Source organism: Lontra canadensis, unplaced genomic scaffold (assembly GCF_010015895.1).
Source record: "Lontra canadensis isolate GAN:19392208 unplaced genomic scaffold, GSC_riverotter_1.0 scaffold28, whole genome shotgun sequence".
Lineage (NCBI taxonomy): Eukaryota > Metazoa > Chordata > Mammalia > Carnivora > Mustelidae > Lontra > Lontra canadensis.
In genome coordinates, this window is record NW_022631022.1 from 16,731,731 (window position 1) to 16,744,643 (window position 12,913).

The 12,913-nt window shown below is 54.6% G+C and overlaps 1 protein-coding gene across 12 annotated transcripts in view; it reads right to left on the reverse strand.

Annotated features, from left to right (window-relative positions):
* The window catches only part of GRAMD2A (GRAM domain containing 2A), a 34,800-nt gene that overhangs the window by 3,180 nt on the left and 18,707 nt on the right, over positions 1 to 12,913 (reverse strand). For 3 of the 12 annotated variants that reach the window (XM_032864967.1, XM_032864971.1, XM_032864969.1), the window contains exons 2-11: positions 5,726 to 5,818; positions 5,043 to 5,057; positions 4,531 to 4,588; positions 4,073 to 4,148; positions 3,300 to 3,403; positions 2,659 to 2,757; positions 2,463 to 2,534; positions 1,846 to 1,920; positions 560 to 701; positions 213 to 312 (exon numbers count right to left, since the gene is read on the reverse strand). In XM_032864967.1, coding sequence (XP_032720858.1) covers positions 213 to 312; positions 560 to 701; positions 1,846 to 1,920; positions 2,463 to 2,534; positions 2,659 to 2,757; positions 3,300 to 3,403; positions 4,073 to 4,148; positions 4,531 to 4,588; positions 5,043 to 5,057; positions 5,726 to 5,818 — 834 coding nt within the window. The other 9 variants (XM_032864965.1, XM_032864966.1, XM_032864962.1 and 6 more) reach the window with 8 other exon arrangements.

Below are 12,913 nucleotides of genomic sequence, written 5' to 3' on the forward strand. Positions count from 1 at the left end.
TCCTGTGCACGTTTTCCTTTTTTCAACACCTTCTTATCCTGCCCCTCCGTACTGCACAGCCTTACCCCTAAATTACAGGGGTGCATGAATAAAGACGGGAGACACTTAGTCTTGCTGCAGACGGTGACCTCCCCACACACAGAGGCCCCTGCTCCAAACAGCCAGCCACCCAGGTGAGTTTAACCACCCCCATCCCCAATGCAGTCACCTACAGCACAAAGATGACCTTGAGGAGCTGGTAATCCCAGAGCCTCAGCTTCTGGTCGCTCCTGGGCTCCTCCTCCAGCTTCTCCTCCTCACAGACGTCATTCTCTGTGATAGGAGAGCAATTAGGCAGCTTTGTGGGGCAGGAGGCAGGAGCCCAGCCCAGCAAGCCCACCTCCCCCCACTCTCTGAAGCTGTTCAGGCTTGTGGCTTGGCTTTCCCTTATGGATTTGGATTAAGTAAGAAACAGCTCTCAGAAGCCTTGCTGGCTGTGATTTTTCCTCTTTGCAGTAGTAGGGGCAGGGAAAGCCTGGTCTGTGTAAGCAGTTGTCATAGACAAGCACGCTGAGCTCACCAGACCCAGGAGGCTTCCTGGGAAAGAAGCTGTCCGTGGAGTCCATGGATGCCCGAGGGATACAAGGGATGTTGTCTGGGAGGGATAGGGACCTGGAGGCAGGGCACACTTTTCTCCACTTCATCTCAGGGATGAGGACTTCCTGCAGAGAAGGCAGATGAAACTCTCTATGACCCTTGGGATGTCACGTGTCCTAAGGGGCCCACACTAGGTTTATCAAAAATTTTCCAGATATTGGGGCACCTGGGTGGCTCAGGGTCCTGGGATCGAGCCCCACATTGGGCTCTCTGCTCAGCGGCGAGCCTGCTTCCCCACCCCCCTCTGCCTGCCTCTCTGCCTACTTGTGATCTCTGTCAAATAAATAAAAATAAAATCTTAAAAAAATTTTTTCCCCAGATATTACCAATTTGGATACCTAGTGAGCGTGAAGGCAGGTACCCAGAAGGAGGGAAACCATTGCCATAGCAACCTCTTGTCTCTCTTATCAGTTCCCTTGCTGGGACCAGCCATTCTTCCAGGGAACAATGTCTTTGAAGACTGCTGGTATAGAATGACAGCGGGATCTAAGACGTGAGCTAACCCAGGTATGTGCTCAGATCTGTGGAGCCCAAGAAAGCTTGGCACAATGTATCTTAAATGGGATAAGTCCTCCTAATCTGGACTCAAACCCTAAGTACATCACTGACCTTAGCAGGAGTACCTAGGGTCCCCATCAACAAAAATGGGAACAGCACCTTCTATCGCCATCATAGTATTGTGCATACTATATGCTTGGCTAAATGCTTAATGGTTAGTGAAGAAGACTTCAAACACCCTGGGGTCATTTCCATCTCCATCACTGTTGTAGAAACTCAGCGCTGCCTACCCAGAACTGGGACCTCAGTTGGGATTGCTGGGACCTCGGCAAATCTCAAATGAGTCTGAGTTCTCCAGTGATAGCCTTTGGAGTTCTTCCCTGAGGACCTCTCTATCCCCTGGAAGGCCCTCCTGTCCCTGCTAAACAAAAGAGGATAGGTCACCGGCTCTGTGCTGTCCGGCTGTGGGCTCTGCCATGCGCAGTGTTCTGGGAGCTGGGCATCTCTTCAGCTCAGGTAGTCAGCAGATCTGCCCAGAACCTAGTGGCTGCTCATGGCGTGGAGTGCGTCAGGTCTAGGGAACCCCCTGGCATAGCACGGCCACTGGCTCTTGAGCCTGGAGCCCCAGTTCTGCATTGTGGGCCGCTGCCCAGGAGGCCCTGAAGCCTCAGAGCCATAGACCCCCTCATGCCAGCAGCTTTTGCTTCCAACCTCAGGTCTCACCAGGGACTCGCACTCAGGTTCCTCTGGAAATTCTCTTACACTCAGGCTCTTCTTGCTGGAAGGCTAAGGAAGAAAGGGAGCTGGGGTCACTTTTCCATCAGGAATAGCCATGGTCAGGAGTGAGGAGGTGTTAGCACTCTCCAAGAGAGCTTTACCTCCAAATAAGCCACCTTGGGTTGGACGAAACCTAGCTCCCAGAGCTTGCAGAAGTCCCCGAGTTAATGCTGGAGCAGAGGGCAAATCTAAGGAAACATACTTTCCCATGCTGCTGCCCCTCCCCACTTCCTCACCACAGGCCAAAGAGAGCTGCCGGCCTACTAGGAAGCAGCCACGTGCTTCTGTTCGCACGCTGCAGGAGCACAATGAGGGAGTACACATGGGGACACACAGCGGCCGCTGGCCTCCAAGAGACATGCTCATAATCATAGAGACCCAGTCCAACAACAAGCTCAGATACACTAGGCCTGAGCCCGTTACTCGCCTCTCCCTGTCCTTGGCGCCTGTGCTGGAGAGACGGGCCAACCACCCCTAACAGCCTTGTCCCCAGACCTCAGTCTAGGCCTGAGCAGCCTCCCTGGCCCAACTCCTGCCCCAGAACTCCATACCTGGAGGTGTGTGCAGACCCTTCTCAGCATGTCATATACACTGTCCCGGGAAAGCAGTGACACAAAGACGTACTGGGACAGAGAAAGAAAACATAAAAGGGTGGGGTAAGAACAGACCGGAGAAAGTGCCAGAGTCAGGATCCTGGGGATGGGACAGGAGACTAACCAGGGATGGCTGGCCCAGGGATTCACTGACCTTCTGGCTGGTGTTGGTGGTGATAGCCAGGCCATTAGGAAGAAGCCGCGCCATCTTGTGTTTTTTGATCATTTGGACAGACACCACGGGAATGACCACCTGAGAGAGGAGAGGCATGCTTCTCTCAGGACTCACCCCCAAGGACATGGTCCCTTTGCTTCCTGCACAGAGCCCCAGCCAAGCATGGACACCATGGAGAAGCCTTGCCTTATGTGGGAGAACATGTGAGCCTTCCACTCTCTGACGCAGGCTCCCCTTCCAGTGGTCCCGCCACCCGGCACCAGCCTTGGCAGCACACACCGCTTGGGGCTCTCACCCTATTATCCAGGATGGATAATCCAAGGATGGTGGCGCTGGTGAACGCCATACTCCGTAATGGAGTTCCCTGACCTACCACCTGGCCACAGTTATGGCTCCCCAAAGTGTGACATCCCGCTCTGATCCTGAAGGCATTGCAGGGGCACCCATAGACCAGATGAATTGGCTGTGAACTGTTCTAGGCTCTGTGGAGTCTAGACTGGGGCCCTGCATTGGAAGGCGTCCAGGTGGGGGGGCCTCACAGTGAGGGGCTTCAGCAGGTGCCCACTGGTTAGGGGACCTGTCTCTTCCCAGCTGGGGCCTCACAGGCCCATTTTTACTACCTTTATATCCTTGCCAAAGAGGCTGGCATGGAAGCAGAGCCAGTTGGGGGAGATGTAGAGCCGGCCCTGGAGAAGAAGATCTCTCTGGAGGGCGCAGGAACACACTGGAAAGTCGCAGGAAAGAAGATTGCCATGAGCAAACCAACCCCGAAGGCCCGGGGCCTGCGTCCTCACACTCGGGAGTCCAGAGCCCAGCGTCAGGGACTGCCTGCCTCAGAATCCCCCTTCCCGACCCCAGGCCCCAAACTACCCATTCCACCAGCACCTGGAGTCCTTCTCCAGAGTCCTGACTGTCCCACCCGAGCCCATCAAACTACTAGAGCTTTCCTCCTCCTCCACTCCTGCTTCAAAGGGTTCCTTAAGCCTGGATTGTCGCTCCCTCAGGCAGAACTCCTTGCCCTGCCTGGAGAGAGGGCCAAAGGATAGGCAGAGGAGTAGACCCGAGGTTAGGTGAGTGGGAGACCTGGAGATTGTTCTGCAAATGCTCCCGCATGCTTACTGAGAGGTCTGAGCGGGAAAGAACAGCCATTGCTAAGAGCAGAACAGAAATAAAATTTGGAAGCCCTGACATGGCCTCAAGAAAACTTTCATAGATTCCATTTCATATCCCTGATCTGCCCACTCTTCTCAGACTTTTGAAGAAAGCGGGCCCAACCACATCCAAAGGGCAGCCAGTTCCCATATCACAATTGTGCCTTGGAGGCTCTGGAGGAGAGGACCTGGGCCTCAGGCCCTCTAGGCACCTGTCCAGCCACACCTAGGAGATAGCTCACCTTTGAGAACCACCTCCTCCAAGGGGATGTCCTTAAACAGCTTGTGGTATTGTTGGTTGTATTTACTCAGTAGTGTCTGCAAACATACAAGCTGGGGCTGAGAAGTCCTGAGGAGATCAGCCACCAAGGGGGCCCTGCACCAGCTACCAGGAAATAATGCCATGGGTGGGGGATGGGCAGGGGCCCTGGGGAGTTAGCACAAAGCAGTCAGTAAAGAGCCAGCAGGGCTGAAAGGCTGAGTTCCAAGCACAGCTTGTCTCTCGGCGACATGGCAACAGAAGGTCCTGCTGGGCAGCCTATGACCTGAGGGTGACGCACCACCGCCACCCGGGAGGGGACACTCACTCAGGTTTCCCTTGGCGACAGGCCGCGGCGGCCAAGGAGCCAACAGCCCCGATTCCGGCAGCCCAGAACCCCTCCCTCGGTGGGCAGTGAAGAGGCGGCCTCCACACACTTACCCCTTCTCGGCCACACTTCTTTATCTCTTCACCCTTCAAGCCCTCTGGCCAGTGCAGACTGCAAAGGAGACATTCCATTCCAGGGACAGGGAACCCTCGAGTCCTGCCCATACATCCGCGGTGCCAGGTCTGCCCTGGCTTCAGGCCAGAAGCTTGGGCGAGAGGCTGAAGACTGAGGCCTTTCTCTGGGAGCCACAGCAAGATGACAGGCGACAGGGAGTGCGGAGCTCAGCCCTGGGGAAGGGCACTCCTGCTTCCAGCTCCCAGAGATGCTTAGTGGCTGCCCACCCATGGGTATCAAAAACCCTCTCCCTCTTCTCTGGCCAAAGGATAGGCAGAGGAGTAGACCCGAGGTTAGGTGAGTGGGAGACCAGGGATGGGGACCAGTTTGGGGAGCGGGTGAGGTGGAGATGTCAGACTCACGGCTCCGGGGCCTGGCCGTGGGCCATGATCCCGGCAGGATGGCCCTCCTTGCAGCCTTCTCCCTGCAGCCTGGAGCTCAGCAGACTCACCTGACCCTACCAAGGCTGAGGGAGAGGGGGTGGTGCTGGAACGGCCAGGTTGGCCTGAGGACAGGTGGGCAGGGAGGAGGCTGGAAACCTGAGAAGCCTAGACTCTGCTGGGTCCCCAGTGCTGGGACAGGCCCCGGCCGGGAGGAAGAGGCAAGGGGCAGACTATGCCCAGCCTTACACCTGATGTAAGGGTCCCCTTTCTGCCCCTTCTTTAACCCCTTTGCCCCCTTCTTTTATTTAAGTCGTTATTTAAATGCCAGCTAGTTAACATACAGTGCAATATCGTTTCAGGCGTACAATATAGTGATTCAACACTTCCATACGTCACCCTCATCACCAGTGCCCTCCTTCATCCCCACCACCTGCGTCACCCAACCCCCCATCCACCTCCCCGCTGGTGACCATCCGCATGTTCTCTGGAGTTCAGAGTCTGTTTCTTGGTTCATCCCTCTCTCCTTTTCTCCAGTTTGCTTGTTTGACTTGTTTCTTAAATTTAACCTATGAGTGAAGTCATACGGTATCTGTCTTTCTCGGACTTAATTTCACTTAGCTTAATACTCACTAGCTCCAACCAGGTCATTGCAAATGGCAAGATGTCGCTCTTTTTTATTTGCCCCTTTAAGGTCCTCCTGAGGGCTTCCCACCCCCAATCCATAGGCCTATCTGACTGGGAGGGGCCTCACCTGGAGTCCAAGGGTGCCTGAACCCTGGCTAGTTTCTCTGAGCAGGACACAGGGCTCTTCAGAGAAGCCGTCTTTCCATGCATCTGTTGGTCGCTGAGCAGAAACAGGCCCACATCAGGAAGAGCGGCTCTGGGGGAACACCTTTCCCTACCAGCTTCCCCAGGCCCAGGCCAGCTCCTCTCCCCACACCCCAGACCAGCTCTGCTATTCAGGCTGAGGCTGAAAACGTCACCACCCAGAGGCTGCAAGTCAGGCAGGAGTTCTCTGGTTCCAGACAGAGGAGGCAATCTCATGCCGTCTTTTCTGGAAGCCTGCAGGTCAGTCTATGCCCAGACCGGAAGGGAAATCAGCCTACCTTAGTCGGGCACCAAGCAGGTAGGCCCGCCCCACACTTGAGAAAGCACAGTGGGAAGGAGGACTCAAAGACTTGCTCCCGGCTGACAGTGTAAGATTCTGAGGTGCCTGAGCAGCATTCCCATAAGCCATCGGGATCTGGGAAAGGATGCTGAGCACAGGAGGCTGAAGCAGAGCTGAGGAGCTGGGGCACGGATAGCAGGGATGGGGGGGCGTTGGGGGCTCCAGTCAACCCATAGGTAACTATGGGCTCGGAGGGGTGGGGTGGCGCTGCACCAGGAGATGGCCTGGTGGCCTTCGGACAGTCAGGGTACCTTGGCCTCACAGCCAAACCATCTCAAAAACGTCCCAGGGAGAGGGCCCTGGAGGGAGGAGACGCCATCCCCCTGGGCAGGTGGGGCTCCCAGTGGCTTTTGAGTTCATGCCTCCCCTAAACAGCTCCAAAGCATAGGGAACCCCCTTCCTGCCCCTGTCAGGGAAGGCACAGGCTCAGAATCGATAAAGCCTGAGGAGTCCAACCAACCCGCAAAAGTGTGGGCCCAGAAGCTGACAGGAAGAGAGGCTGGCCAAGAAGCAGGGCCAGGGCCGGGCACCACAGGGGTCACAAACAGTCTACAAGGTCCTGGGCTGATGAGGAGCTGGAAACTGAGGCCTGCAAACACCTGCCCGAAGTCCCTCTCAGCTCTGTCACCGGGGCAAGTCAAAGATGTCTTCTTTGAGAACAGAGTGGCCCACTCAGCCGAGATCTGCCAAGATCCTCAGAGATGATTTAGTCGGACCCCTACCACGCTGCTACGCAGTAGGAAACTGAGTCCCACCGAGGGAGCAGCTGGACCCAGTATCACACGGTGAAGAGCCAGGTGACCTCATGCCACAAAATCAGCCCATCCGCAGCCCAGTGGCCCCGTGACCTCTGCCCTTGCCTTTATGGAGAATTTCGGTGCACCCATCAACATAGGTTTCCTGAATCTTGCAAAGTGACAAGTTTTGCTAGTGATTTTGACCCTTTTGACCCCCAAAGGTAATTTCTAGATTTGTTTAGTTCCATCATTCGCATTTTAAGCAGATTTTCCCTTCTCCTCTTGATTTCTACTATGCTCACAATAGAAAATATGAAGAGATAAAACCTATAAATATGATGATCAAAATCCCCCAGAAGGAAAAAAATTCTTCAAAACTCATCCAAAGGGACGCATGGGTGGCTCAGTTGGTTAAGCCGCTGCCTTTGGCTCAGGTCATGATCCCAGGGTCCTGGGATCGAGTCCCACATCGGGCTCCTTGCTCGGCAGGGAGCCTGCTTCTCTCTCTCTCTCTCTGCCTGCCTCTCTGTCTGCCTGGGCTCATGCGCTCTCTCTCTCTCTGACAAATAAATAAATAAAATCTTAAAAAAAAACCAACTCATCCAAAGAAAAGGTTTAGGCATAAATATAGAATTTACATGAATGGAATCATGGATTATAATTCACAGGTCTTACTTTGGTTGCTTAACATGATCTCATGAGGAGTTCCCGTGTCCCTGTCCATGGCTGAGACAGATTCTCAGAAGTGTGATTCGTGGGTGGAGAACGCATACTTCTCAGGCCCTTTAGACCCTTGCCCAAAGTGCTTCCAGATGCTCTACTTGCAACCACGGCCATCAGCACTATGTGAAGGCCCGTTCCCGACACACCCAGGCCCAACCCTGGCTATTCTGTTTTTCTCACTTTTGCAAATTTGGTACGTGGAAACATGCTATTTTCGTTTCCATTTCTGCTTACGGAAGGGCTAAGTGAGTTTCCCATGTAGACATATGAACTCCTGGAACCCCACCTGTGAATTGTCTATGAGCATCTCCACATTTGTCTTATTGATTTGCATTAAATGTTTTTTCGAGAACATTAGTCCTTAGTTGATCATGTTTGCAAACATCCCCCCAGTGTGTCATTTGCCTTTTAAGTTTTGTCTGAGGTTTTGTTCCTTTTTTGTGTGGTAGATTCCCTCCATGTCTTCCATCTCTCAGTTCCTCACTTGGCTCCCGTGCTTTGGTGGGAGAAGCACCTCGGGGTGCCCCGAGGCAGAGCGTGTACAAGTCAAACTGCTGAGCCCTTGGAGAGCTCAGACCCTGCAGCCTGTGAGCTTTCCTGGGCCACCAGGAAGGAGAAGGAGATGGGGCCTGCTCAAAGGAACACGCCCTGACCTGGAGGGCCAGGGATAGAGCGAAACCCCAAGCAGGACCTTGGCCATGGTCTCAGAGGCTGGGAGACTGTCACTCGGGCACTGGAAAGGGTGACTGGAGGTGTCAGGGCTGCAGGAGCTCCGAGAGCAGACCGAGAGAGTCAAAGACGGGCTCCCAGAGAAAAGGAAGCCGAACCTTACCGTCTGGGTGGGACCATCGCCCTGTATAAGTTCCCATAATCTAACTTGGTGTTCATAATCATGCCTGCGCAGGGATTCTAAACTGAACTCATCTGTAGGTCCGGTGTGACTTTCTCAGGGAGGGGAGCTGGCCCTCCGCCCTCCCCCAGCCTAGAGAGAAGCCGCCCGTGACAGGCACCCCAATCCGGGCCTCCCTCTCGGCACTTGTCACACCGGGTTGGCACTGGAACTGCTCATCCCCTGGGGCTTCGGCCTGTGGGGACCCTCCTGTCTCCCCCACTGAAGGCCCTGAGCTGGGGGCAATGACAGCGTGTGACAGGCACACATGACACATTGGAGGAATGACTGTGTGGGGACAGGAAGCAAGGCTGGAGGAGGGACAGACCATGAGAAAAACAAAAGGCCGTGTACATTCCCCACAGCATCTCCAGGAAGAGAAAAATGGGGTAAAATGCAGTCACTGGGAGCAAATGACTTTCAAATATCTTTAAACTTAAAAGCAACTCCTTTACGCGTGACGAACAGGATGGTTACAAGCCATTCCGACCTGTCCATCTGTGAAGGCCAGTCTCTCCGGGACGGCCTCATAATGCTCCTGACACAGCCTGCCTGGGGCCCAAATGTACCGCTTTCAAAATGATGGAGTCAGACTTTCTACCAATTAGTCTTCTCCCCTACAGTGTTTAGATGAGTAAAAAATAAAGGCATGAGAGCGAAGTCAGATGCCCAGGTAGGTCTGGGTGAGAGGGGTCACCACAGAACCAGTCAGATGAGGAGCCCCCAAGGATCCACTGAGCCCTGCTGCCGAAGAGACTTCAAGAGCAGGAAGTTGGAGAATGAGGGGACCAGCCTGGGTCCCCCCACCATGCTGGCAGCCACCTTGACATTCCCACACAGGCCTCGTCAAGCCAGTTACTCTGTGTGTTGTGAACGACACCCCCGGGCCATCCAGTCCCACCCCACCTCCACACGTGCTCTGTGGGGTAAGATCAGAATTCCTCAAATCCATGTCTGTTTTTTTAATCAAAGCCACCCCCCCCAATATCATTATGTACATTAAGTAATTAAGTAATGTCCAACACTTTGGACATTAGAGGGGGTAGAAAAAGATGGGGGAGGCCCCGATGGGGCCCTTCCACCCTGCTGAGCTGGGTCCCAGGGCAGGGTGCCTCTCCAGAGGATGGAACAGCTACTTGGCCTGCCCGCAAGCCTTCCTTCTTTCCCTCCACAAATACTCACTGAGCTTATCCCACCAGGAGCCCCAGCGTGGGGCCTGCCACGGGGCTGCTGAAAGGGCAGGGATGGGCACCTAGCAGATTCGGGGAGATGTCAGAAGAGGAGCCAGGCCAGTCAAGAAAGGGGGGGCCACAGAGAGAGCAGGAGAGGGAGAGACAACGAGGAGGGACTCCAAAGGAGCCAGAATCGAGCTACGTCCTGCAGAACTTGTGGACCAGGCTTCACGGGACACCTGCCATGAGCACTCCGGTCTCAAAGCTTCCCCAGGCTCAAGCTACTCCCACCACGTGGGTACTCCCAAACTGAAATCTCTAACCTCGACGCCCTCTCTCCTCCTGAGCTTCAGCCTGCCATTGGGATTCGGCCACCAAGACACGCTTGCTGTCGTCCCCCCAGATCTGCTTCCTTCTGAGCACCTGACATCCCTGAGAGGCTCCTCCTGCCACAGCGGCCCAAGCCAGAATCGGAAGCTGAGTTCTCCCCAACCCCACCACCAATTCAATCCCCTAGTCCCCAGGACACCATCCACTTTCTCCACTCCAACTGCGCCGGCCAGCCTCATCACCACCATCCCTTCCCCCAACTTCGGTGATAAGCTTGCTCTCCTGCCTGGCCCTGTCCTGCTTCTGCCGGCCAGCAGAGCCACCTGGGGCCCAGATCTGACCCCGCCCCTCTGCTGCTGACATTCCTTCTTGAGTTCCCCCTGCCTCCTCAGCAGGCCTTCCTAAGCTTCCTGCATCCCTTCTTAGGCTCCCCCACAAGGCTCCCCTGTGCCCCAGCTTCCTTGCGCCCTCCGCAGCAGTGCATACCCCAAACCCAGAATTCCTCTCCACGCTCATCTGCCTGGGGAATTCCACTCATCTTTTGAGCCCCAGTTCAAATGGCACCTCTTCTGTGAAGCCTTTCCTGGTTTCCCCCAGGGCGGAGCTGGTCAGTCCCTCCTCTGTGGTCCCTTGTGACCTCTATCCTGCTGTCGTTCCAGCACCCACCACACCAGACTGTAAGCACACTCTGTTTACACATCTGTCTGCCCCCACTCCACTCTGAGCTCCCCCAGGGGTGTGTTTCATACATCCTTGTATCCCCAGTACACAGTGGGCACTCAGTGTTTGCTACTGTGAGGGAAGGAGACAGAGAAAGAGAGATGGTGACACTCCCAGAGGGAGGAGTGGAGGGCAAAGCACAGAGATAGAGCCCACGGGGGTCCCCTGCAGACGGATGGAACCTCGCCATGGAACAGGCATCAGGACTGGCCCAGCACCACCAGGTACCCAGTCCATGCTGGCTGACTGATCAGAAGGGGAGCTCGCGGGGAGGCAGAAGACATAAGAAAAAGAAGAAAGTTGCTCAGACAGGATGGGATGCAGTATTTGGGGAAAACACAGGCCGGATCCTCCCCCCTCCATTGCACTGTCCACTCAATGGCATGCCCCTGGGCCACCCTGTGCCCAGGCACAGTCCAGCTTACCCACCCCGCTCGCCCACACTCAAACCTCTGTAGCCCTGGGGCAACCCCCCCCCCCAACCCCAGGCTCCCATAAGCCTCTGGCCGGAGCTGTACCCTGGCCACACTGAAGCAGAAAGCCAGGCCTGGCAGCAGCCTGAACCAGCCATGCCTTCAGGGTCCCCTGGGGCAACTTGGACGCATCTCCCAAGTTCAATTCTCCTGGACATTCGAGATACTAGAGTCAAGGCCGGGCCCAGTGACACTTTCTCACCTTCAGCTAGGTAATAAAATATTTTCAACTTCGTAGTAAAGAGTAATTTTCACACAGAAGAGTACACATAAAACAAGTATACAGTGGCACCTGGGTGGCTCAGTGGGTTAAGGCCTCTGCCTTCGGCTCAGGTCTTAGTCCCGGGGTCCTGGGATGGAGCCCCCCATTGGGCTCTCTGCTCAGCAGGGAGCCTGCTTCCTCCTCTCTCTCGGCCTGCCTCTCTGCCTACTTGTGATCTCTGTCTGTCAAATGGATAAATAAAATCTTAAAAAAAAAAACACACCACAAAAAACAAGTATAAGATCCAGTGCATCTCACAAATAGAACACACTTTGGAAACCACCCCCAAAGGCCCCCCTGCTCCTTCCAGTCTCAAGGCTTCCCTCCAGATCCCACAAGGATGACTGTCATCTGGGCTTCCGTGGGCTTCCTATGAATGGAATCGTCGCACACGTACTCTTCTCTGTGGCTGTGTAGCTGTAAACTATGCCTTTTCACTAGTGTTTTGTATCACATTACATGGACTTACTGCAACTGATTTATTCATTTGACTCTAGATGGGCATCTGGGCAGTTTTCCAGTTTTTGCCTGTTGCGAAAGTGTGGCCAAGAACATTCCAGTACCTGTCGTGTGGACACAAGTATTCCTTCCTGTGGGTAAACACTTAGGATTGGAATTGGTGGGTCATAAGATAGGCCCATGTTCAGTTCCAGGCTTTTCAAGGCCCTCAGGTGATCTGAAACATGCAACCAGTGTATAGAAACCACTGATGAATCTTGCCCCCACGTCTCTCCTTTCTTTACAGCTCAGAAGGAGAAGGATGCGTCCTGGAATTCAGAGTGAGTCCCCCTGCCTGGGCTCTGGATCTGGGGCCCTGCCCCTCTGGACTTCCAGGAACGTCCTCAGCAAGACAGGAATCACATGTCCACAGAGATTTCCTTCCTCCGTTAAGGTCACACAACACATTTACAAGGTCAAGCCAAAGAAGCAGGAGCACCTTTCCGTGCGGCACAGCCTGGCTCTGGGTCCTTCCCGAGAGCCTGCCTACATCTTTCCAGGGTCACAGGCCTGACACACAGCCCAGACACTGGTTGACAATTCTGCCAAAGGGAAACTGGAATAAGGCGGATAGAGTCGGGCTTATCATCAGTACTCTAAAACCTGGAGAGAAAAAGCGATCTTCTTTTGCAAAAACAATCCTAATATTTCCTACACAGAATCTGCACCTCATTTTATTTTCTAAGCTGATACTCCCTATCTAGGACAGCTGCTTTGCTGTTTCTGCTGACCAGAAAAGGGGAGAGACGCCCACGGCTGAACCCCATCCTGAGTGTGAAGGGGTGGGGCTTGGGGCACTGAGGGCGGGTGCACATGCTCGGTCCCCATCCAGCTGTCCAGCTCGGCAGCCCTGGCAAAGCACTCAGGAGGGGCAGGCATTCGACACAGGTATGAACCCTACTTCCCAGGAGCAGGTCTGAGAACACCTCGGCCAGGGATGTACTTAGTTCCCTCTGACGACCTGGGG